The sequence below is a fragment of the Oncorhynchus kisutch genome, unplaced genomic scaffold (genome assembly GCF_002021735.2).
Source record: "Oncorhynchus kisutch isolate 150728-3 unplaced genomic scaffold, Okis_V2 scaffold4048, whole genome shotgun sequence".
Taxonomy (NCBI): Eukaryota; Metazoa; Chordata; class Actinopteri; order Salmoniformes; family Salmonidae; genus Oncorhynchus; species Oncorhynchus kisutch.
The window spans coordinates 43,522-67,441 of NW_022265993.1; the positions used below are offsets into that span (position 1 = coordinate 43,522).

The 23,920-nt window shown below is 40.9% G+C and overlaps 1 protein-coding gene across 2 annotated transcripts; it reads left to right on the forward strand.

Annotated features, from left to right (window-relative positions):
* The first annotated feature begins 450 nt into the window (after positions 1 to 450).
* LOC109885086 (guanine nucleotide-binding protein subunit beta-5b) lies at positions 451 to 23,866 on the forward strand. Of its 2 annotated transcripts, XM_031822027.1 has the most exons (13): positions 451 to 570; positions 13,114 to 13,263; positions 14,177 to 14,288; positions 14,633 to 14,769; positions 14,988 to 15,029; positions 15,148 to 15,224; positions 15,400 to 15,532; positions 18,901 to 19,044; positions 19,387 to 19,478; positions 20,258 to 20,306; positions 20,859 to 20,955; positions 22,174 to 22,340; positions 23,237 to 23,866. In XM_031822027.1, the coding sequence occupies exons 2-13, from the start codon at positions 13,138 to 13,140 to the stop codon at positions 23,246 to 23,248; spliced, it is 1,188 nt and encodes a 395-aa protein (XP_031677887.1). In that variant the 5' UTR covers positions 451 to 570; positions 13,114 to 13,137; the 3' UTR covers positions 23,249 to 23,866. The 2 variants fall into 2 exon arrangements, with proteins under 2 accessions (XP_031677887.1, XP_031677888.1); XM_031822028.1 differs by lacking the exons at positions 451 to 570; positions 13,114 to 13,263 and adding an exon at positions 13,834 to 13,977.
* The last annotated feature ends 54 nt before the right edge of the window (positions 23,867 to 23,920 follow it).

Consider the following 23,920-nt stretch of genomic DNA (forward strand, 5'->3'; position numbering starts at 1 on the left):
GCAAGCTGTGGTCATGAATGGGTTAAGAAAATAATAGCAGTTATTATATTACTGTATTATTTATAAACATTCTGCCATGGAATTTTAGCTTTAAGTTCATATTAAATACATTAACTATTTCTGCCCTCAGACCGTCCAGTGGCTAGCTGACCTATAGCCTGAACAAGTAATACAGCCCTTATTAACAACAGATCTAGGATCAGATAATATTACCACCAACAATAACATTTACCATTAGTGGAGGTGAAACAATCTGACCTTGGACCAGTGATTAGGGACAGCTTCTATCCAGTCGTAATACTTTGGGCTTCATCCCAAATGGAACCATATTCTCTTTCTAGTGCACTACTTTTGGGTTCTGGACATAAGAAGTGTACTTTAAAGGGGATATAGTGCCATTTGGGGCGTGACCCTGGTCTACCTGAGGGTAATACTGTGGCGTGGTCAAAGCCCTTGGTAAGTAGCTTAGTGTTCCCTCTCTGTCCCTGCCCTCCAATCCTCTAACTAACGTTGGAAAACACTCCTCAGGATAGCATACCGTCTGACAGACAAACCAACTTCCCTCATTAGGTAAGAACTATATTATACGTTTGTTATGATGATGTCATGCAGTTTTGTTGGAAACAGTTGGTCAGCAATTTTTTTCTATGTAAGGCATATCAGATCTGTAAGCATGTACAATATGAGATGGACTGATTTTAAATAATGACAAGGTGTTGACTTAGTTATAACTCAATATACATGGCCTTCAGTAATGTATTTAGGATATTACTTTGAGAATTTGATAAACCACTGAAAAGCCATACATGGACTGTATAGGGCTTAGTGTTAGGTGGATCACTATCAGCACTGTAACAGTAAAGCCTATTTCTCAGTCTCTATTTCAAGCATGTGGCTAGTACAATACGGAACGGTGTACAGTAGTATAGGAAGTTTGTGGGTACCATCCACTACCGTTGTGCCCTTGAGCAAGGCACTCGCTCCGGCATAACCCCCACATAGCTCCAGGGGTGCTGCATTGTGGTTGACCTTGTGCTCCTTGGAAGTGTCTGTGTGTTGTTATGTGTTTCTGTCCTGGGGGTTGGGAGCAGCGCATCCTGCATTCCTAAGGCTATTGATCAAAATAGTCACATGGCTAGCATATAACAAATATACTACATATCAACCTAGGATCAATGATTTAGCCAGCTAACTTACCTAAATATTTAGAAATATTCATGTTAGTTTTGTAAATGGGCATGGTCTACTACTCTAATTTACTCAACAACCAAAACACAAAGTCCGATCATAAGTAAAAAATTGTATTAACCAGAAAACCAATAGTTATTTATCAAAGTTAGCTGGCTAGCTTATTGACCCTGCTTTGTAGTATACCCCTCAGACCCATGGTTCAGACAATAGGCAGACAAGACCGGAACAAAAATGGCAATTGTGGGAGGAGCACAAGGTCAACCTGCAGTTATGTAGGGGTAATATTCTAATAAAATAACATGTTTGTTGTCAGATGTAAACAACAGGTACAGACTAACAGTGAAATGCTTACTTACGGGCCCTTCCCATATAGCAACAAGCGCCCTGCTCAACGGCACAATGGCAGCTACTAACTTCCTAATAATATAGTTATATTTCTACAACTGTGTTTATCTCTAGTACTGTGTATGTCTTACAGCCCAGTGTTAAGGAAAAAAATAGAAAATAAAAGTAACAAATAATTAAACAGCAGCAGTAAAATAAGTCAAATTGCGAGGGCACCGGTTAGTTGAGGTAGTTGAGGTAAGATGTACATGTAGGTAGAGTTATTAAAGTGACTATACATAGATGATAACAACAGAGAGTAGCAGCGGCGTAAAAGAGGGGTCTGGGTAGCCCTTTGATTAGCTGCTCAGGAGTCCTATGGCTTGGGGGTGGAAGCTGTTAAGAAGCCTTTTGGACCTCGACCTGGTGCTCCGGTACCTCTTGCCGTGCAGAAGCAGAGAGAACAGTCTATGACTAGGTTGGCTGGAGTCTGACAATTTTTTGGGCCTTCCTCTAACACCACCTGATATAGAGGTCCTGGATGGCAGGAAGTTTGGCCCCAGTGATGTACTGGGCCTTCCGCAATACCCTCTGTAGTGCCTTGCGTTTGGAGGCCGAGCAGTTGCCATACCAGGTAGTGATGCAATCAGTCAGGATGCTCCTGATGGTGCAGCTGTAGAACCTTTTGAATATCTGTGGACCCATGCCAAATCTTTTCAGTCTCCTGAGGGGGAATAGGCTTTGTCGTGCCCTCTTCACAGCTGTCTTAGTGTGTTTGGTCCATGATAGTTTGTTGGTGATGTGGATACCAAGGAACTTGAAGCTCTCAACCTGTTCCACTACAGCCCCGTTGATGAGAATGGGGGCGTGTTCAGGTCCTCCTTTTTCTGTAGTCCACAATCATCTCCTTTGTCTTGATCACATTGAGGGAGAGGTTGTTGTCCTGGCAACACACGGCCAGGTCTCTGACCTCCTCCCTATGGACTGTCTCATCGTTGTCGGTGATTGGGCATACTACTGTGTCATCGTTGTCGGTGATTGGGCATACTACTGTGTCATCGTTGTCGGTGATTGGGCATACTACTGTGTCATCGGCAAACTTGATGTTGGCGTTGGAGTCGTGCCTGGCCATGCAGTCATGAGTGAACAGGGAGTACTGGAGGGGATTGAGCACGCACTCCTGAGGGGCCCCTGTGTTGAGGATCAGTGTGGCGGATGTGTTGTTCCCTACCTTTACCACCTGGGGGCGGCCTGTCAGGAAGTCCAGGATCTAGTTGCAGAGGGAGGTGTTTAGTCCCAGGGTCCTTAGCTTAGTGATGAGCTTTGAGGCTACTATAGTGTAGAACTCTGAGCTGTAGTCAATGAATAACATTCTCACATAGGTGTTCCTTTTGTCCAGGTGGGAAAGGGCAGTGTTGAGTGCAATAGAGATTGTATCATCTGTGGATCTGTTGGGGCGGTATGCAAATTGGAGTGGGTCTAGGGTTTCTGGGATAGTGGTGTTGATGTGGGCCAAGACCAGCCTTTCAAAGCACTTCATGGCGACAGACAGGTCGGTAGTCATTTACAGACGGGTTGGGTCGGTAGTCATTTAGGCAGGTTACTTTAGTGTTCTTGGGCACAGGGACTATGGTGGTCTGCTTGAAATATTGGTATTACAGACTCCGTCAGGGACAGGTTGAAAATGTCAGTGAAGACACTTTCCAGTTGGCCAATACTGTCATCAAGGCAACGGGTGGCTACTTTGAAGAATCTCAAATATAAAATATATTTTGATTTAACACTTTTGGTTACTACATGATTTCATATGTTATTTCATAGTTTTAATGTCTTCACTAGTACTGCTCTTCTACAATGTAGAAAATAGTCAAAATAAAGAAAACCCCTTGAATGAGTAGGTGTGTCCAAACTTTTGACTGGTACTGTAAGTATTCAGACCCTTCACTCAGTACTTTGTTAAAGCACCTTTGGCAGCGATTTCAGCCTAGAGTCTTGTGTATGACGCTACAAGTTTGGCACACCTATATTTGGGGAGTTTCTCCCATTATTCTCTGCAGATCCTCTCAAGCTCTGTCAGGTTGGATGGGAAGCGTTGCTGCACAGCTATTTTCAGGTCTCTCCAGCGATGTTCGATCAGGTTTTAAGTCCAGGCTCTGGCTGGGTCACTCAAGTACATTCAGAGACTTGTCCCGAAGCCACTCCTGCGTTGTTATGGCTGTGTGCTTAGGGTTGTTGTACTGTTGGAAGGTGAACCTTCGCCCCAGTCTGAGGTCCTGAGAGTTCTGGAGCAGGTTTTTATCAAGGATCTCTCTGTACTTTGCTCCGTTCATCTTTGCCCCAATCCTGACTAGTCTCCCAGTCCCTGCCACTGAAAAACATCACCACACCATGATTCTGCCACCACCATGCTTCACCGTAGGGATGGTGCCAGGTTTCCTCCAGACGTGACGTTGGCATTCAGGCCAAAGAGTTCAATCTTGGTTTCTTCGGACCAGAGGATCTTGTTTCTCATGGTCTGAGAGTCCTTTAGGTGGCTTTTGGCAAACTCCAAGTGGGCTGTCATGTGCCTTTTACTGAGGAGTGGCTTCCATCTGGCCACTATACCATAAAGCCCTGATTGGTGGAGTGCTACAGAGCTGGTTGTCCTTCTGGATGGTTCTCCCATCTCCACAGAGCAACTCGGAGTTCAGTCAGTGTGACCATTGGGTTCTTGGTCACCTCCCTGACCAAGGCCTTTCTCCCCCGATTACTCAGTTTGGCTGGGCGGACAGCTCTAGGAAGAGTCTTGGTGGTTCCAAACTTTTTTTCATTTAAGAATGATAGAGGCCACTGTGTTCTTGGGGACCTTCTATGCTGCAGAAATGTTTTGTACCTCCCCAGACCTGTGCCTCGACACAATCCTGTCTCGGAGCTCTTCGGACAATTATTTCGACCTCATGGCTTGGTTATTGCTCTGACATACACTGTCAACTGTGGGACCTTATAAAGACAGGTGTGTGCCTTTCGAAGTCATGTCCAATCAATCAATTGAATTTACCACAGGTAAACACCAATCAAATTGTAGACACATCTCAAGGATGATCAATGGAAACAGTACCTGAGCTCAATGTTGAGTCTCGTAGAAAAGGGTCTGAATAAATAAGGTATTTTTTTTCACTTTGTCATTATGGGGTATTGTGTGTAGACTGCAGTGTTCTATTTCTACTGTGTGTAGACTGCAGTGTTCTATTTCTACTGTGTGTAGACTGCAGTGTTCTATTTATACTGTGTGTAGACTGCAGTGTTCTATTTCTACTGTGTGTAGACTGCAGTGTTCCATTTCTACTGTGTGTAATGTAGTGTTCTATTTCTACTGTGTGTAATGTAGTGTTCTATTTCTACTGTGTGTAGACTGTAGTGTTCTATTTCTACTGTGTGTAGACTGCAGTGTTCTATTTCTACTGTGTGTAGACTGCAGTGTTCTATTTCTACTGTGTAGACTGCAGTGTTCCATTTCTACTGTGTGTAATGTAGTGTTCTATTTCTACTGTGTGTAATGTAGTGTTCTATTTCTACTGTGTGTAATGTAGTGTTCTGTTTCTACTGTGTGTAATGTAGTGTTCTATTTATACTGTGTGTAATGTAGTGTTCTATTTCTACTGTGTGTAATGTAGTGTTCTATTTCTACTGTGTGTAATGTAGTGTTCTATTTCTACTGTGTGTAGACTGCAGTGTTCTATTTCTACTGTGTGTAGACTGCAGTGTTCTATTTCTACTGTGTGTAATGTAGTGTTCTGTTTCTACTGTGTGTAGACTGCAGTGTTCTATTTCTACTGTGTGTAATGTAGTGTTCTATTTCTACTGTGTGTAGACTGCAGTGTTCTATTTCTACTGTGTGTAGACTGCAGTGTTCTATTTCTACTGTGTGTAGACTGCAGTGTTCTATTTCTACTGTGTGTAATATAGTGTTCTATTTCTACTGTGTGTAGACTGCAGTGTTCTATTTCTACTGTGTGTAGACTGCAGTGTTCTATTTCTACTGTGTGTAATGTAGTGTTCTATTTCTACTGTGTGTAATGTAGTGTTCTGTTTCTACTGTGTGTAATGTAGTGTTCTATTTCTACTGTGTGTAATGTAGTGTTCTATTTCTACTGTGTGTAATGTAGTGTTCTATTTCTACTGTGTGTAATGTAGTGTTCTATTTCTACTGTGTGTAATGTAGTGTTCTGTTTCTACTGTGTGTAATGTAGTGTTCTGTTTCTACTGTGTGTAATGTAGTGTTCTATTTCTACTGTGTGTAGACTGCAGTGTTCTATTTCTACTGTGTGTAATGTAGTGTTCTATTTATACTGTGTGTAATGTAGTGTTCTATTTCTACTGTGTGTAGACTGCAGTGTTCTATTTCTACTGTGTGTAATGTAGTGTTCTATTTCTACTGTGTGTAGACTGCAGTGTTCTATTTCTACTGTGTGTAGACTGCAGTGTTCTATTTCTACTGTGTGTAATGTAGTGTTCTATTTCTACTGTGTGTAATGTAGTGTTCTATTTCTACTGTGTGTAGACTGCAGTGTTCTATTTCTACTGTGTGTAATGTAGTGTTCTATTTCTACTGTGTGTAATGTAGTGTTCTATTTCTACTGTGTGTAATGTAGTGTTCTATTTCTACTGTGTGTAGACTGCAGTGTTCTATTTCTACTGTGTGTAATGTAGTGTTCTATTTCTACTGTGTGTAGACTGCAGTGTTCTATTTCTACTGTGTGTAATGTAGTGTTCTATTTCTACTGTGTGTAGACTGCAGTGTTCTATTTCTACTGTGTGTAATGTAGTGTTCTATTTCTACTGTGTGTAATGTAGTGTTCTATTTCTACTGTGTGTAATGTAGTGTTCTATTTATACTGTGTGTAATGTAGTGTTCTGTTTCTACTGTGTGTAATGTAGTGTTCTATTTCTACTGTGTGTAATGTAGTGTTCTATTTCTACTGTGTGTAATGTAGTGTTCTGTTTCTACTGTGTGTAATGTAGTGTTCTATTTATACTGTGTGTAGACTGCAGTGTTCTATTTCTACTGTGTGTAATGTAGTGTTCTGTTTCTACTGTGTGTAGACTGCAGTGTTCTATTTCTACTGTGTGTAATGTAGTGTTCTATTTCTACTGTGTGTAGACTGCAGTGTTCTATTTCTACTGTGTGTAATGTAGTGTTCTATTTCTACTGTGTGTAGACTGCAGTGTTCTATTTCTACTGTGTGTAATGTAGTGTTCTGTTTCTACTGTGTGTAATGTAGTGTTCTATTTATACTGTGTGTAGACTGCAGTGTTCTATTTCTACTGTGTGTAATGTAGTGTTCTGTTTCTACTGTGTGTAGACTGCAGTGTTCTATTTCTACTGTGTGTAATGTAGTGTTCTATTTCTACTGTGTGTAGACTGCAGTGTTCTATTTCTACTGTGTGTAGACTGCAGTGTTCTATTTCTACTGTGTGTAATATAGTGTTCTATTTCTACTGTGTGTAGACTGCAGTGTTCTATTTCTACTGTGTGTAGACTGCAGTGTTCTATTTCTACTGTGTGTAATGTAGTGTTCTATTTATACTGTGTGTAATGTAGTGTTCTGTTTCTACTGTGTGTAATGTAGTGTTCTATTTCTACTGTGTGTAATGTAGTGTTCTATTTCTACTGTGTGTAATGTAGTGTTCTATTTCTACTGTGTGTAATGTAGTGTTCTATTTCTACTGTGTGTAATGTAGTGTTCTGTTTCTACTGTGTGTAATGTAGTGTTCTATTTCTACTGTGTGTAGACTGCAGTGTTCTATTTCTACTGTGTGTAATGTAGTGTTCTATTTATACTGTGTGTAATGTAGTGTTCTATTTCTACTGTGTGTAATGTAGTGTTCTGTTTCTACTGTGTGTAGACTGCAGTGTTCTATTTCTACTGTGTGTAATGTAGTGTTCTATTTCTACTGTGTGTAGACTGCAGTGTTCTATTTATACTGTGTGTAGACTGCAGTGTTCTATTTCTACTGTGTGTAATATAGTGTTCTATTTCTACTGTGTGTAGACTGCAGTGTTCTATTTCTACTGTGTGTAGACTGCAGTGTTCTATTTCTACTGTGTGTAGACTGCAGTGTTCTATTTCTACTGTGTGTAATGTAGTGTTCTATTTCTACTGTGTGTAATGTAGTGTTCTATTTCTACTGTGTGTAATGTAGTGTTCTGTTTCTACTGTGTGTAATGTAGTGTTCTATTTCTACTGTGTGTAATGTAGTGTTCTATTTCTACTGTGTGTAATGTAGTGTTCTATTTCTACTGTGTGTAATGTAGTGTTCTATTTCTACTGTGTGTAATGTAGTGTTCTGTTTCTACTGTGTGTAATGTAGTGTTCTATTTCTACTGTGTGTAGACTGCAGTGTTCTATTTCTACTGTGTGTAATGTAGTGTTCTATTTATACTGTGTGTAATGTAGTGTTCTATTTCTACTGTGTGTAGACTGCAGTGTTCTATTTCTACTGTGTGTAGACTGCAGTGTTCTATTTCTACTGTGTGTAGACTGCAGTGTTCTATTTCTACTGTGTGTAGACTGCAGTGTTCTATTTCTACTGTGTGTAGACTGCAGTGTTCTATTTCTACTGTGTGTAGACTGCAGTGTTCTATTTCTACTGTGTGTAATGTAGTGTTCTATTTCTACTGTGTGTAATGTAGTGTTCTGTTTCTACTGTGTGTAATGTAGTGTTCTATTTCTACTGTGTGTAATGTAGTGTTCTATTTCTACTGTGTGTAATGTAGTGTTCTATTTCTACTGTGTGTAATGTAGTGTTCTGTTTCTACTGTGTGTAATGTAGTGTTCTGTTTCTACTGTGTGTAATGTAGTGTTCTATTTCTACTGTGTGTAGACTGCAGTGTTCTATTTCTACTGTGTGTAATGTAGTGTTCTATTTATACTGTGTGTAATGTAGTGTTCTATTTCTACTGTGTGTAGACTGCAGTGTTCTATTTCTACTGTGTGTAATGTAGTGTTCTATTTCTACTGTGTGTAGACTGCAGTGTTCTATTTCTACTGTGTGTAGACTGCAGTGTTCTATTTCTACTGTGTGTAATGTAGTGTTCTATTTCTACTGTGTGTAATGTAGTGTTCTATTTCTACTGTGTGTAATGTAGTGTTCTATTTCTACTGTGTGTAATGTAGTGTTCTATTTCTACTGTGTGTAATGTAGTGTTCTGTTTCTACTGTGTGTAATGTAGTGTTCTATTTCTACTGTGTGTAATGTAGTGTTCTATTTCTACTGTGTGTAATGTAGTGTTCTATTTCTACTGTGTGTAATGTAGTGTTCTATTTCTACTGTGTGTAATGTAGTGTTCTGTTTCTACTGTGTGTAATGTAGTGTTCTATTTCTACTGTGTGTAGACTGCAGTGTTCTATTTCTACTGTGTGTAATGTAGTGTTCTATTTATACTGTGTGTAATGTAGTGTTCTATTTCTACTGTGTGTAGACTGCAGTGTTCTATTTCTACTGTGTGTAGACTGCAGTGTTCTATTTCTACTGTGTGTAGACTGCAGTGTTCTATTTCTACTGTGTGTAGACTGCAGTGTTCTATTTCTACTGTGTGTAGACTGCAGTGTTCTATTTCTACTGTGTGTAGACTGCAGTGTTCTATTTCTACTGTGTGTAGACTGCAGTGTTCTATTTCTACTGTGTGTAATGTAGTGTTCTGTTTCTACTGTGTGTAATGTAGTGTTCTATTTCTACTGTGTGTAATGTAGTGTTCTATTTCTACTGTGTGTAATGTAGTGTTCTGTTTCTACTGTGTGTAATGTAGTGTTCTGTTTCTACTGTGTGTAATGTAGTGTTCTATTTCTACTGTGTGTAGACTGCAGTGTTCTATTTCTACTGTGTGTAATGTAGTGTTCTATTTATACTGTGTGTAATGTAGTGTTCTATTTCTACTGTGTGTAGACTGCAGTGTTCTATTTCTACTGTGTGTAATGTAGTGTTCTATTTCTACTGTGTGTAGACTGCAGTGTTCTATTTCTACTGTGTGTAGACTGCAGTGTTCTATTTCTACTGTGTGTAATGTAGTGTTCTATTTCTACTGTGTGTAATGTAGTGTTCTATTTCTACTGTGTGTAGACTGCAGTGTTCTATTTCTACTGTGTGTAATGTAGTGTTCTATTTCTACTGTGTGTAATGTAGTGTTCTATTTCTACTGTGTGTAATGTAGTGTTCTATTTCTACTGTGTGTAGACTGCAGTGTTCTATTTCTACTGTGTGTAATGTAGTGTTCTATTTCTACTGTGTGTAGACTGCAGTGTTCTATTTCTACTGTGTGTAATGTAGTGTTCTATTTCTACTGTGTGTAGACTGCAGTGTTCTATTTCTACTGTGTGTAATGTAGTGTTCTATTTCTACTGTGTGTAATGTAGTGTTCTATTTCTACTGTGTGTAATGTAGTGTTCTATTTATACTGTGTGTAATGTAGTGTTCTGTTTCTACTGTGTGTAATGTAGTGTTCTATTTCTACTGTGTGTAATGTAGTGTTCTATTTCTACTGTGTGTAATGTAGTGTTCTGTTTCTACTGTGTGTAATGTAGTGTTCTATTTATACTGTGTGTAGACTGCAGTGTTCTATTTCTACTGTGTGTAATGTAGTGTTCTGTTTCTACTGTGTGTAGACTGCAGTGTTCTATTTCTACTGTGTGTAATGTAGTGTTCTATTTCTACTGTGTGTAGACTGCAGTGTTCTATTTCTACTGTGTGTAATGTAGTGTTCTATTTCTACTGTGTGTAGACTGCAGTGTTCTATTTCTACTGTGTGTAATGTAGTGTTCTATTTCTACTGTGTGTAGACTGCAGTGTTCTATTTCTACTGTGTGTAATGTAGTGTTCTATTTCTACTGTGTGTAGACTGCAGTGTTCTATTTCTACTGTGTGTAATGTAGTGTTCTATTTCTACTGTGTGTAGACTGCAGTGTTCTATTTCTACTGTGTGTAATGTAGTGTTCTATTTCTACTGTGTGTAATGTAGTGTTCTATTTATACTGTGTGTAGACTGCAGTGTTCTATTTCTACTGTGTGTAGACTGCAGTGTTCTATTTCTACTGTGTGTAATATAGTGTTCTATTTCTACTGTGTGTAGACTGCAGTGTTCTATTTCTACTGTGTGTAGACTGCAGTGTTCTATTTCTACTGTGTGTAATGTAGTGTTCTATTTATACTGTGTGTAATGTAGTGTTCTGTTTCTACTGTGTGTAATGTAGTGTTCTATTTCTACTGTGTGTAATGTAGTGTTCTATTTCTACTGTGTGTAATGTAGTGTTCTATTTCTACTGTGTGTAATGTAGTGTTCTATTTCTACTGTGTGTAATGTAGTGTTCTGTTTCTACTGTGTGTAATGTAGTGTTCTATTTCTACTGTGTGTAGACTGCAGTGTTCTATTTCTACTGTGTGTAATGTAGTGTTCTATTTATACTGTGTGTAATGTAGTGTTCTATTTCTACTGTGTGTAATGTAGTGTTCTATTTATACTGTGTGTAGACTGCAGTGTTCTATTTCTACTGTGTGTAATATAGTGTTCTATTTCTACTGTGTGTAGACTGCAGTGTTCTATTTCTACTGTGTGTAGACTGCAGTGTTCTATTTCTACTGTGTGTAATGTAGTGTTCTATTTCTACTGTGTGTAATGTAGGGTTCTATTTATACTGTGTGTAATGTAGTGTTCTGTTTCTACTGTGTGTAATGTAGTGTTCTATTTCTACTGTGTGTAATGTAGTGTTCTATTTCTACTGTGTGTAATGTAGTGTTCTATTTCTACTGTGTGTAATGTAGTGTTCTATTTCTACTGTGTGTAATGTAGTGTTCTGTTTCTACTGTGTGTAATGTAGTGTTCTATTTCTACTGTGTGTAGACTGCAGTGTTCTATTTCTACTGTGTGTAATGTAGTGTTCTATTTATACTGTGTGTAATGTAGTGTTCTATTTCTACTGTGTGTAATGTAGTGTTCTATTTATACTGTGTGTAATGTAGTGTTCTATTTCTACTGTGTGTAGACTGCAGTGTTCTATTTCTACTGTGTGTAATGTAGTGTTCTATTTCTACTGTGTGTAGACTGCAGTGTTCTATTTCAACTGTGTGTAGACTGCAGTGTTCTATTTCTACTGTGTGTAATGTAGTGTTCTATTTCTACTGTGTGTAATGTAGTGTTCTATTTCTACTGTGTGTAGACTGCAGTGTTCTATTTCTACTGTGTGTAATGTAGTGTTCTATTTCTACTGTGTGTAATGTAGTGTTCTATTTCTACTGTGTGTAATGTAGTGTTCTATTTCTACTGTGTGTAATGTAGTGTTCTATTTCTACTGTGTGTAGACTGCAGTGTTCTATTTCTACTGTGTGTAATGTAGTGTTCTATTTCTACTGTGTGTAGACTGCAGTGTTCTATTTCTACTGTGTGTAATGTAGTGTTCTATTTCTACTGTGTGTAGACTGCAGTGTTCTATTTCTACTGTGTGTAGACTGCAGTGTTCTATTTCTACTGTGTGTAATGTAGTGTTCTATTTCTACTGTGTGTAATGTAGTGTTCTATTTATACTGTGTGTAATGTAGTGTTCTGTTTCTACTGTGTGTAATGTAGTGTTCTATTTCTACTGTGTGTAATGTAGTGTTCTATTTCTACTGTGTGTAATGTAGTGTTCTGTTTCTACTGTGTGTAATGTAGTGTTCTATTTCTACTGTGTGTAGACTGCAGTGTTCTATTTCTACTGTGTGTAACACAGTTGTTAACAAGTTGTTAACAAGAAATGTGTGGAGTGGTTGAAAAGGAGTTTTAATGACTCCAACCTAAGTGGATGTAAACTTCTGACTTCAACTGTATCTGTTCTATTTCTACACTGTGTATATTGCAGCTCATTATTTATCTGTTCTATTTCTACACTGTGTATATTGCAGCTCATTATTTATCTGTTCTATTTCTGCACTGTCTATGTTGCAGTTCATTAGACACTATAGAAATAGAACAGATAGATAATGACCTGCAATATGGACACTGCAGAAATAGAACAGATAGATATTGCAGGTCATTATATATCTGTTCTATTTCTACACGGTGTATATTGCAGGTCCATATCCAGCTCTGCATGTCTATGATTCATTCCCCAGACTATCAGTGGCAGTTACCGATCCCCACCATTATATGGTGTAATAATGTACATCCAAGTGTGTGTGCATGCATCTCCTAAAATAGGCCTAATGCTCTCCCCTTCTCTGAGCAGGATCAGGCAGGAGGGAGATTCCCCACTGCTTATCGTCAACACAGCTGTCAGCACACACACACCTACACACAAACTCCCACTCCCTCAATCCTCTCACTCTGTCTCTTATTCACTATCTCTCTCTAACTGACTCACACATACACACATTCTCTCCCTCTCTCTAGCTCACTCTCTCACTCTCTCTCTCTCTCTCTCTCTCTCTCTCTCTCTCTCACTCTCACTCTCACTCACACTCTCTCTCTAACACACACACACACATACACAAAATAGCAATGCTCCCTTCAGGTGAATCGATAACAGTGTGTATGTGTGTTATTTCTCATACCTGAATGTTGACACTGTGTTCCTTTCCTCCTCTATACAGGTCTGTGGTTAATCAGCTGCTGCCATGTGTGACCAGACGTTTTTGGCCATCACCTTCGGGCCGTGTGACAGCTGCTCGGAGAACCGCCCCTTGATGAATCTATACATCAAGACTGAACCCATCAACTACTGCTCACTATGCATGGAGATAGTACGTCTCTTTACCCATGACCTCTAACCTCTGACTCTAACCAATCTAACGGCTCCTTCCTGGACCAATACAATCCTTTAAGATCTTCACAAATTCCCAGGGAATAGGGATAGATTTGAGATTCTGGATGTATTTTTAGGAGGTTGGAGAGGACCCCATCTGAGAATGCAGCCTCCCTATCTGTCTGATATACAGTAGCAGTGAACCTCTTTCAACACACACACACACACACACCATTCCTGGATGAATTCACCACCTCATTTTATCTGTACTCCCTTCTCTCTGGCAGCTCACCCACACGTACAGCAACCTTGTCTTTCACTTCTCTAAACAACAATAGGTGCAAAAACACCTTTCAAAGGAAAATAACGTACATTTAAACAAGGAAATGTGCAATGTGGTCAAATAAAATATGGAAAATGTGATTTTTCTGTCAAGTATTTAAATGAATATTATTCGAGGAAAGGTAGGCTATATTTAGTGCAATTACTACCAAAGACAGTCATAGTGGCTTCTCTGGAGCGAGAAAAACAGAGATATAGAAAGAGGGAGAGAGAGAAAGAGGTAGAGACTTGCCAGAGAGCGAGTGAGACAAGAGACAGAGGGAAAGAGGGAGAGAGAGCTGGGGAGAAGGAGCACATCAGCGCGACAGCAGCATCAGGGGCATATTCATTAGTCCAAACAAAAACTAGAGTTCATATTGGAAAAATGCAGGTAGGTCTCTCCGTTTCGTTCCGTTTGCTTCCGTTTAAGAAACGTTTTGCAACAGAATCGGCGTAATGAATACGCACCAGCTGTAGGGAGGCAGAGCCGCCTTGACGGGCGCAGCCAGCGCGCGACTAAAAACATCTGCTCTTGCTGTTCCCTTTTCTGTCCTTTCCCCGTTCCCTTCTTTCGTTCCTCCTCTCTAAAGATGGCGTGCCAGGGCCTTGCGAGCGGCGAGACTCTGAAGTCGCTGAAGGCGGAGAGCGAGACGCTGAGGAAGAAGCTCGAGGAGGAGCGGAAGAAGCTGCACGATGTGGAGTGTGAGTTTAATGGAAGGGAGAGGGGCCTCGCGATGCACAAAATGTTTACTGTCTGTACCCTAAACATGAAAGTTATGCAGAAACTGTTATTATATCCTTTATTATATCCCAATTGAATTTGATATTCATGCCAAAAATCATCTGATATGTAATTTCCAGAGATTTGCCCGTGGCCATGAAACCGCATTAGATAAACTACCAGAAGATAGTTAATAGAGAGCATTGCAGCAAAGTTTTCCTGCAACAGGATGATCAAATAAATATCCTACCTATTCATTTACACGACAATTCATTGTCATTACTAGAGTTTTTAACAGCTTGTGTGTGTGTGTGTGTGTGTGTAGTGGAGAAGGTAGCTGAGAAGGCGGAAGCTCTTGGTGAGTTAAACATGAAGACTCGGAGGACACTGAAGGGCCATGGCAACAAGGTGCTCTGTATGGACTGGTGCAAAGACAAACGACGCATTGTCAGCTCCTCACAGGTATGCACACACACAAACTGCTCTCTTTTCCTCCCTCTCCACCCTATCCCCCTATCCTCCTTCTATTCTACTGTCATTAGTGTGTTTTCGTCACAACCCTGTCCATGGTGCTGAACTCCCTGACTCCACTTATATCAATTACTCCTCCTCTTCATTCCTCCCTTCTTCCCTTCTCTCCCTCCCTCCTTCATTCATTTTCCTTGTCTTCTGTCTACCAGGATGGGAAGGTCATCGTATGGGATGCTTTCACCACCAATAAGGTTAGTAAAAGCAGCCGGAGTGTGTGTGAGTGCACTAATGGTAGCCTAATCCAGTCCCATGGTGGAGCGGTCTTAACCAGGCTTATTTACGTTAATGTATATGCACACTGTGTTCTAGGAACATGCAGTGACCATGCCGACTACGTGGGTGATGGCGTGTGCCTACGCCCCCTCTGGCTGTGCCATCGCCTGTGGGTGAGTCTCACCCTAACCTCTGACCTTTAACCCCTTAGGCCCAAGAAAGGTATTGGCTTGATGCTGAAGTACTGGCTTGAGGGCTTGATGTTAAAGTAACGCCCTACAAATCTCTCTCTCTCTCTCTCTCTCGTCTGTCTGTCTGTCTCTGTCTGTCTATCTGTCTGTCTGACAGGGGATTGGATAATAAGTGCTCAGTGTACCCTCTCTCATTGGACAAGGACGAGAACTTGGCGGCCAAGAAGAAGTCTGTTGCCATGCACACCAACTACCTGTCCGGCTGCACCTTCACCAACTCTGACATGCAAGTTAGGGACTAGACACACACATACATGCACACACACACACACACACACACACAGACATAGACACACTCAGACACACACAACACAATGAGGAGAGGTAAGGAAATTGAGATTTTCAGAACAAGGAGGAGTGAATGGATAGAGGGAGGGAGGAATAGAAGGAAGGAAATATTAGATGTTTAAGGCTGTTAATAATTCATCTCTGCTAGACAGGAGAGGAACTGTTGAGAATTATAGCCGGATGAGGAGAAGGTGATGAGAGAAAGCGTGAGAGAGAGGAGAGGAAACAGAGAAGTGGCCCATAGAGAGAGATGGCCGTCCATTGTGAGTGTATTAATAGACATTAAGAGGCCTTTATCTGTCAGAGCTGAAAACTCATACCTAAGGGCACACACACACAATCTGTCTCCCTAATGCACTGGGGTCTGTTGGTGGGTGTTGAGCTGTGAAGACGTGTGTGTGGTGTGTGTGGAATAAAGCACAGGGCTATGGAGAGTCGAGACTACATTGCCCCAGGCAATCTCAGTTCAGTCTCACTTTCATATCATTATTGTCTGACGGGGATGTTTCATATCTTTGTCTGACTGACAGGGGGATGTTTCATATCAACCATTTGGTTCCTAGTGAATACACAGTTAGCACATTTGGTTCCTAGTGAATACACAGTTAGCACATTTGGTTCCTAGTGAATACACAGCACATTTGGTTCCTAGTGAATACACAGTTAGCACATTTGGTTCCTAGTGAATACACAGTTAGCACATTTGGTTCCTAGTGAATACACAGTTAGCACATTTGGTTCCTAGTGAATACACAGTTAGCACATTTGGTTCCTAGTGAATACACAGTTAGCACATTTGGTTCCTAGTGAATACACAGTTAGCACATTTGGTTCCTAGTGAATACACAGTTAGCACATTTGGTTCCTAGTGAATACACAGCACATTTGGTTCCTAGTGAATACACAGTTAGCACATTTGGTTCCTAGTGAATACACAGCACATTTGGTTCCTAGTGAATACACAGTTAGCACGTTTGGTTCCTAGTGAATACACAGTTAGCACATTTGGTTCCTAGTGAATACACAGTTAGCACATTTGGTTCCTAGTGAATACACAGTTAGCACATTTGGTTCCTACTGAATACACAGTTAGCACATTTGGTTCCTACTGAATACACAGTTAGCACATTTGGTTACTTGAAAGTTGTAGGAATGTATGTTTTTGGCTTCACGTTAGTTGCGAGAACGAAGCCATACGTTTCCTGACCGGTAAAACAGATTTCTTTATTTAAATGTTCTGAGAACAGAAAATAACATTTAGCCTTTTCTGGGAATGTTTATTTTTAGGTTGTATGGAGGTTGTGAGAACGTTTTACTCTGATTCCTTGAACCTTTTCTTAACACTGTGAGAATAGACATTATAGGTTATTTGGAGGTTTTAGAATAACTTCTTTAAAACTTTCACTGAATGTTTCAATAAGACATTAGCTTATTTTGGGTTAACTTTTTTGAAGTCCAAGCATGATTGAAAACATATAAATTAATTTCCTTTGTCATTAATCATGCAAACACATGCATTTTTTGTGTCACTGCATCAATGAGATTTGAACCTATAATCTAATGTTCTCTATCCATGGAATTAGTCCACTGCCCCACCAGGATGTTGGGGCATGTTTTTTTACACATACAAAGCTGTTAATTTTGTCTATTCAAACAGACCCCATTTCTTTTATTTTTTCTTACCCCTTTTTCTCCCCAATTTCGTGGTATCCAATTGTTGTAGTAGCTACTATCTTGTCTCATCGCTACAACTCCCGTACGGGCTCGGGAGAGACGAAGGTTGAAAGTCATGCGTCCTCCGATACACAACCCAACCAAGCCGCACTGCTTCTTAACACAGCGCACATCCAACCCTGTGCCAGCCGCACCAATGTGTCGGAGGAAACACCGTGTACCTGGCGACCTTGGTTAGCGCGCACTGCGCCCGGCCCGCCACAGGAGTTACTGGTGCGCGATGAGACAAGGACACCCCTACCGACCAAGCCCTCCCTAACCCAGACGACGCTAGGCCAATTGTGCGTCGCCCCACGGACCTCCCGGTCGCGGCCGGTTACGACAGAGCCTGGGTGCGAACCCAGGGACTGCAATACAGCGCCCTTAACCACTGCGCCACCCGGGAGGCCCAACAGACCCCATTTCAAAGGAAATAAGCACTCATTAAGATAAGGTGTGGCCAACACACCTGAACACACTTAACAAGAGAGGATAGAGAGAGTTTTGTTGATGCTAAGAACAGAATGTATATGTTTTTAAATAACTAACTTAGAATGTTCTCTGAACATTACTAAAGTTTTCTTGTAGTTTTTATGGTAATTTTTCTTAACGTTCTCGGCTCAATTTGAGAACTTTACTTTAAATAGAACCATGAGGAAACCTGTAGGAAACGTTATGCTGAAGTACTGACATTCACACAGAAGAACGGAGGATCACACATTCCCCCATGTTTAAGAATACATTGTTGTGTGTGTTTCAGTATACTGATAAAGTGTGTGCGTTGCTGTGTGTGTTTCAGTATGCTGATAAAGTGTGTGTGTTTCCGTATCCTGATAAATTGTGTGCGTTGCTGTGTGTGTGTTTCAGTATCCTGATAAAGTGTGTGCGTTGCTGTGTGTGTTTCAGTATCCTGATAAAGTGTGTGTGTGTGTGTGTGTGTTTCAGTATCCTGATAAAGTGTGTGCGTTGCTGTGTGTGTTTCAGTATCCTGATAAAGTGTGTGCGTTGCTGTGTGTGTTTCAGTATCCTGATGAAGTGTGTTTGTGTGTGTGTGTGTGTTTCAGTATGCTGATAGTGTGTGCGTTGCTGTGTGTGTGTGTGTGTGTGTTTCAGTATCCTGATAAAGTGTGTGCGTTGCTGTGTGTGTTTCAGTATCCTGATAAAGTGTGTGCGTTGCTGTGTGTGTTTCAGTATCCTGATAAAGTGTGTGTGTGTGTTTCAGTATCCTGATAAAGTGTGTGTGTGTGTGTGTTTCAGTATTCTGATAAAGTGTGTGCGTTGCTGTGTGTGTTTCAGTATCCTGATAAAGTGTGTGCGTTGCTGTGTGTGTTTCAGTATCCTGATAAAGTGTGTGCGTTGCTGTGTGTGTTTCAGTATCCTGATAAAGTGTGTGCGTTGCTGTGTGTGTTTCAGTATCCTGATAAAGTTTGTGTGTGTGTGTGTGTGTTTCAGTATCCTGATAAAGTGTGTGTGTGTGTGTGTTTCAGTATCCTGATAAAGTGTGTGCGTTGCTGTGTGTGTTTCAGTATCCTGATAAAGTGTGTGTGTGTGTGTGTTTCAGTATCCTGATAAAGTGTGTGCGTTGCTGTGTGTGTAGATCTTGACATCCAGTGGGGACGGTACCAGTGCGCTGTGGGACGTGGAGAGTGGTCAGCTGCTGCAGAGTTTCCACGGTCACTCTGCTGATGTCCTCACTCTGGACCTCGCCCCCTCTGAGACTGGAAACACCTTCGTCTCCGGGGTCAGTGTGTGTGTGTGTGTCTCCTATCTATCTATCTATCTATCTATCTATCTATCTATCTATCTATCTATCTATCTATCTATCTATCTCTATCTCTATCTCTATCTCTATCTCTCTCTCTCTCTCTCTCTCTCTCTCTCTCTCTCTCTCTCTCTCTCTCTCTCTCTCTCTCTCTCTCTCTCTCTCTCTCTCTCTCTCTCTCTCTCTCTCTCTCTCTCTCTCTCTCTCTCTCTCTCTCTCTCTCTCTCTCTCTCTCTCTCTCTCTCTCTCTCTCTCTCTCTCTCTCTCTCTCTCTCTCTATCTCTCTATCTCTCCCCTAACATGTCTGTTTGTTCATTCCAGGGTTCAGATAAGAAGGCTAACGTTTGGGACTTGCGCTCAGGGCAGAACGTCCAGTCGTTTGATACCCACGACTCTGACATCAACTGTGTCAAGTAAGTAGCAGCATCTACATCAACCCTTTACACAGCTTCACTGTCTACAGATCACCTATCCTTATAGTATCCACATAATCTCTACAGTACAGCTAACAGCATCCATCGACCCTAAACCTAACCCTTTACACAGCTTCACTGTCTACAGATCACCTATCCTTATAGTATCCACATAATCTCTACAGTACAGCTAACAGCATCCATCGACCCTAAACCTAACCCTTTACACAGCTTCACTGTCTACAGATCACCTATCCTTATAGTATCCACATAATCTCTACAGTACAGCTAACAGCATCCATCGACCCTAAACCTAACCCTTTACACAGCTTCACTGTCTACAGATCACCTATCCTTATAGTATCCACATAATCTCTACAGTACAGCATCCATCGACCCTAAACCTAACCCTTTACACAGCTTCACTGTCTACAGATCACCTATCCTTATAGTATCCACATAATCTCTACAGTACAGCATCCATCAACCCTTTTTATTATTGTTTTCTATTTAACCTTTATTTAAGTAGGCAAGTCAACAAATTCTTATTTACAAATACAGCCTAGGAACAGTGGGTTAACTGCCTTGTTCAGGGGCAGAACGACAGATTTTTACCTTGTCAGCTCAGGGATTCGATCTAGCAACCTTTTGGTTACTGGCCCAACGCCCTAATCACTAGGCTTTCATACAGCTTAGTGTACACATCAACCTTTTTACTCCTCTCACACTCTCTCCCTCTCTCTCTATCGCTCTCCCTCTCTCTCGCTGTCTCTCTCCAGGTACTACCCCAGTGGCGATGCTTTTGCCTCTGCTTCTGACGACTCTACCGTGAGTTTATAACACACTTATAGCACACTTATACACCCTACTTAGTGCACTACTCTTGAACAAAGCCACAGAGTTGCAACCAAAAAGCTCTAATCAAAGGTAGTGCCCTATAAAGGGAATAGGGTGTCACTTGACAGATGATGGACCTTTGATGTGATTCTGTGGGTTGTGTGTGGCAGTCAGACACTCTGTCTCAATAACACCGTTAGGTTAACAGAATCTCTGGGAGAGAATTGATTATCTTACTGTGATGTCACTGGTCAAAGACCGCTCTTTCACATCATACAGTACATGTGTCAAAGCACTGTTTTACATTACTACACAGGTTTGTATTGTTTTAAGAAGTGTTATTCAGGCCAAGGAGGAAAAATACAATACATTACGATATAACTTTATTGTACATCATGGGAAAATTACAATGTAACTTTGTCTCTCATTAGGAAATATGCTGGGCCTTTGAGTTCACAGCACAGACAGAAACAACAACTAGCATGTAATGGGTTAAATAAAAAATCCAATCAAAATGTCCCATTGATTGTCTGTGTGTTCCAGTGCCGTCTGTTTGATCTCAGGGCTGATCGGGAGGTGTCCATCTACTCCAAAGACAGCATAATGTTTGGAGCCGCCAGTGTCGACTTCTCTCTTAGTGGTAAGATGTGGACAATAGTCAGCAACCGTTTGACAGATAATACCTCTTTATTAGCTTCCTCTCAACAGAGATTAGAGTCAACTAAACATCTTTTGGTCCCCCGATCATGAACACATTTACAATAATGTTGTTGGACATTTACTGGTGTTGTTGTGTTATTATTGGATGTTGTGCCAGGCAATCTTTCCCATCTTCACTTTGCCTCTTTCACTTTCTTTCTTACCGGGTGTGATGATGCAATAGATATACTGCCACGGCCTTTATAGCGGTCAAGGGATTTTATTTATCAAAAATCACTGAAACTGGAAACACTTATCTCCCTCACTAGCTTTAAGCACCAACTGTCAGAGCAGCTCACAGATTACTGCACCTGTACATAGCCCACCTATAATTTAGCCCAAACAACTACCTCTTTCCCTACTGTATTTATTTATTTTATTTATTTATTTTGCTCTTTTGCACACCAGTATTTTTATTTCTACTTTGCACATTCTTCCACTGCAAATCTACCATTCCAGTGTTTTACTTGCTATATTGTATTTACTTTGCCACCATGGCCTTTTTTTTGCCTTTACCTCCCTTAACTCACCTCATTTGCTCACATCGTATATAGACTTGTTTATACTGTATTATTGACTGTATGTTTGTTTTACTCCATGTGTAACTCTGTGTCGTTGTATGTGTCGAACTGCTTTGCTTTATCGCAATTGTAAATGAGAACTTGTTCTCAACTTGCCTACCTGGTTAAATAAAGGCGAAATAAATTTGATCTTATCTGATTTTGTGTGTAGGCTGAGACTGGATTCTATCCCCAAAAATGTTATTCCTCTGTGTGTTATATAATTGTAGAGGTACAAAGTCTTTAGTATTAGTTTTTATATGGCTGTATAAAGATGACAGTTTATTATCAAACTTGTGATGGAGATCACACTTCAGCCAAGAGGGGAATTTAATGCAGTTGAGATGTGGGAAAGGGAATTACCACTCTGCCATCTGGAGTTTTACTACATTTTTACCAAAACTGGATTCCATGTAACTTAGAGCTGATTGATTATTCATTATATCCACTCTATTAGCCTCTGTCAAATGCACTTTAAACTGTAATACATCTGTTCTGTGATGTCCTCCAGCATATTGGAGAATATTCTAGAATCTGACCCTTTCTACCCCTCTATCTCTGTATCCATCTTTCTCTCTCTCTCTCTACCCCTCCTCCAGGTCGTCTGTTGTTTGCTGGCTATAATGACTACACCATCAATGTGTGGGACGTCCTGAAGGGGACCAGAGTAGCCATCCTGTTTGGTCATGAGAACAGAGTCAGCTCACTCAGAGTCTCTCCTGATGGAACTGCTTTCTGCTCCGGGTCCTGGGACAACACTCTACGGGTGAGACAAGAGGGTAGGGGGGTCGGAAGGGAGCTGAAACAAGGAGGGACAACACTCTACGGGTGAGACAAGAGGGTAGGGGGGTCGGAAGGGAGCTGAAACAAGGAGGGACAACACCTTATTTAAAAAAAATGTTTTATTTAACTAGGCAAGTCAGTTAAGAACAAATTCATATTTATAATGGCGGCCTACCCCGCCAACGCTGGGCTAATTGTGCGCCGCCATTTGGTACTCCCAATCACGGCCGGATGTGATACAACATGGGCTAGAGAGAGGGGGAGAGGCTGAGAGTACCTATTTGTGGAAAACCCTGGTTCTGCAGAGTCATGCGTCATGCTATCCCCACAGTACATACTTCTGTTTTCCACTACAGGCACAGCCACAATATAGGACGCGGAAACCACCACTGAGAGATACTGTAGTAGTTGTTCTTCATTAATGTCTGTGGAAGTATAGTAACACAGCCATAGTCTTCCCTCTGGTGATCTCACTTACATCATTTTAGCAGACATGTTTATCCAGAGCGACTTAGTGGATGCATACATTTTCATACTTTCCCCTCCCCTCCCTCCCATACTGATTCCCCATGGGAATTAAACCCACAACCCTGGTGTTGCAAGTGCCACGCTCTACCAACAGAGCCACACAGGACCACTTCTCCTCCGAGTTGCTCTGCCTCATAATCTACACCGGTCTGACAAAGGGGGATTCTCCATCTCCCCAAAAATCTGATTTCTATCAAGGTTTCTTCCTTCCATGGAGTTTTTCATTGTCACTATGCTGCTGCCTGCTCTTTGGGGTCTGCACCGGGTACCTGTAATATACTTTTTGACAAGTGCTGTTGTTTAAATGTCTTATTGAATACAATCTGATGTTCTGTGCTCTTTCTCCAACAGATCTGGGCCTAGAGCTGCTGTGATGTCATCAGAGCGAGACTGAACCCCTGGAAGTCAGGGGTCAGAGGTTAAGGGTCAGGACCAGAGTCATGTGACCAGTCGACCCAGAGTGCCCATGGAGCACACCCTGCCGCAGAAAGAGTCTGCCTATAGAAACTATATTCAGTTACACACAATAATAAACTATCTAGGTTTGACTCACAGAGACTATTTGTTTGACTGAAGTTGGACTATACCAAATGCTCATCAGGTCAATGAGGTCCTAAAGCTTTATTATTAGCAGTATTACAATTATTATTACTATTGTATTACTAAAGTCAGTTGAGCAGTTTTCCTCTACAGCAGGTCCTAGCCAATGCCATGCAGTACTGACTTTCCTGTATAGAAGCTAACTCACTGCCGTTTTTATGCTCCCTAGTCCCCCTTTAAACCTGCTTCACAGTCTGTAGTTTACCAGTCAATTAGTCTGCCCAGGTTGTAACTTGTTCAGATCTAAAGTTCAATACTACTGTTATATAAAACTAGGCCATAGACTGTGGCTAGCCAGAGAGGGAGAAAGAGGGAGTGTTTGAAGTATTGTTCATTTGTAATCATAGTCTTGTGAAATAAATACATTTTATTGAAATTATTGATTACTAGTGTCTTACAAGTTTGTTTTATCCTATGGTTATGATGGAAATGACG

Coding starts and splice junctions, on each gene's coding strand:
- LOC109885086 (XM_031822027.1), top strand. CDS start 13,138: ATGTGTGACCAGACGTTTTTGGCCATCACCTTCGGGCCGTGTGACAGC. Junction 13,264..14,176: donor GCTCACTATGCATGGAGATA/GTACGTCTCTTT, acceptor TCCTCTCTAAAG/ATGGCGTGCCAGGGCCTTGC. Junction 15,225..15,399: donor GGCTGTGCCATCGCCTGTGG/GTGAGTCTCACC, acceptor TCTGTCTGACAG/GGGATTGGATAATAAGTGCT.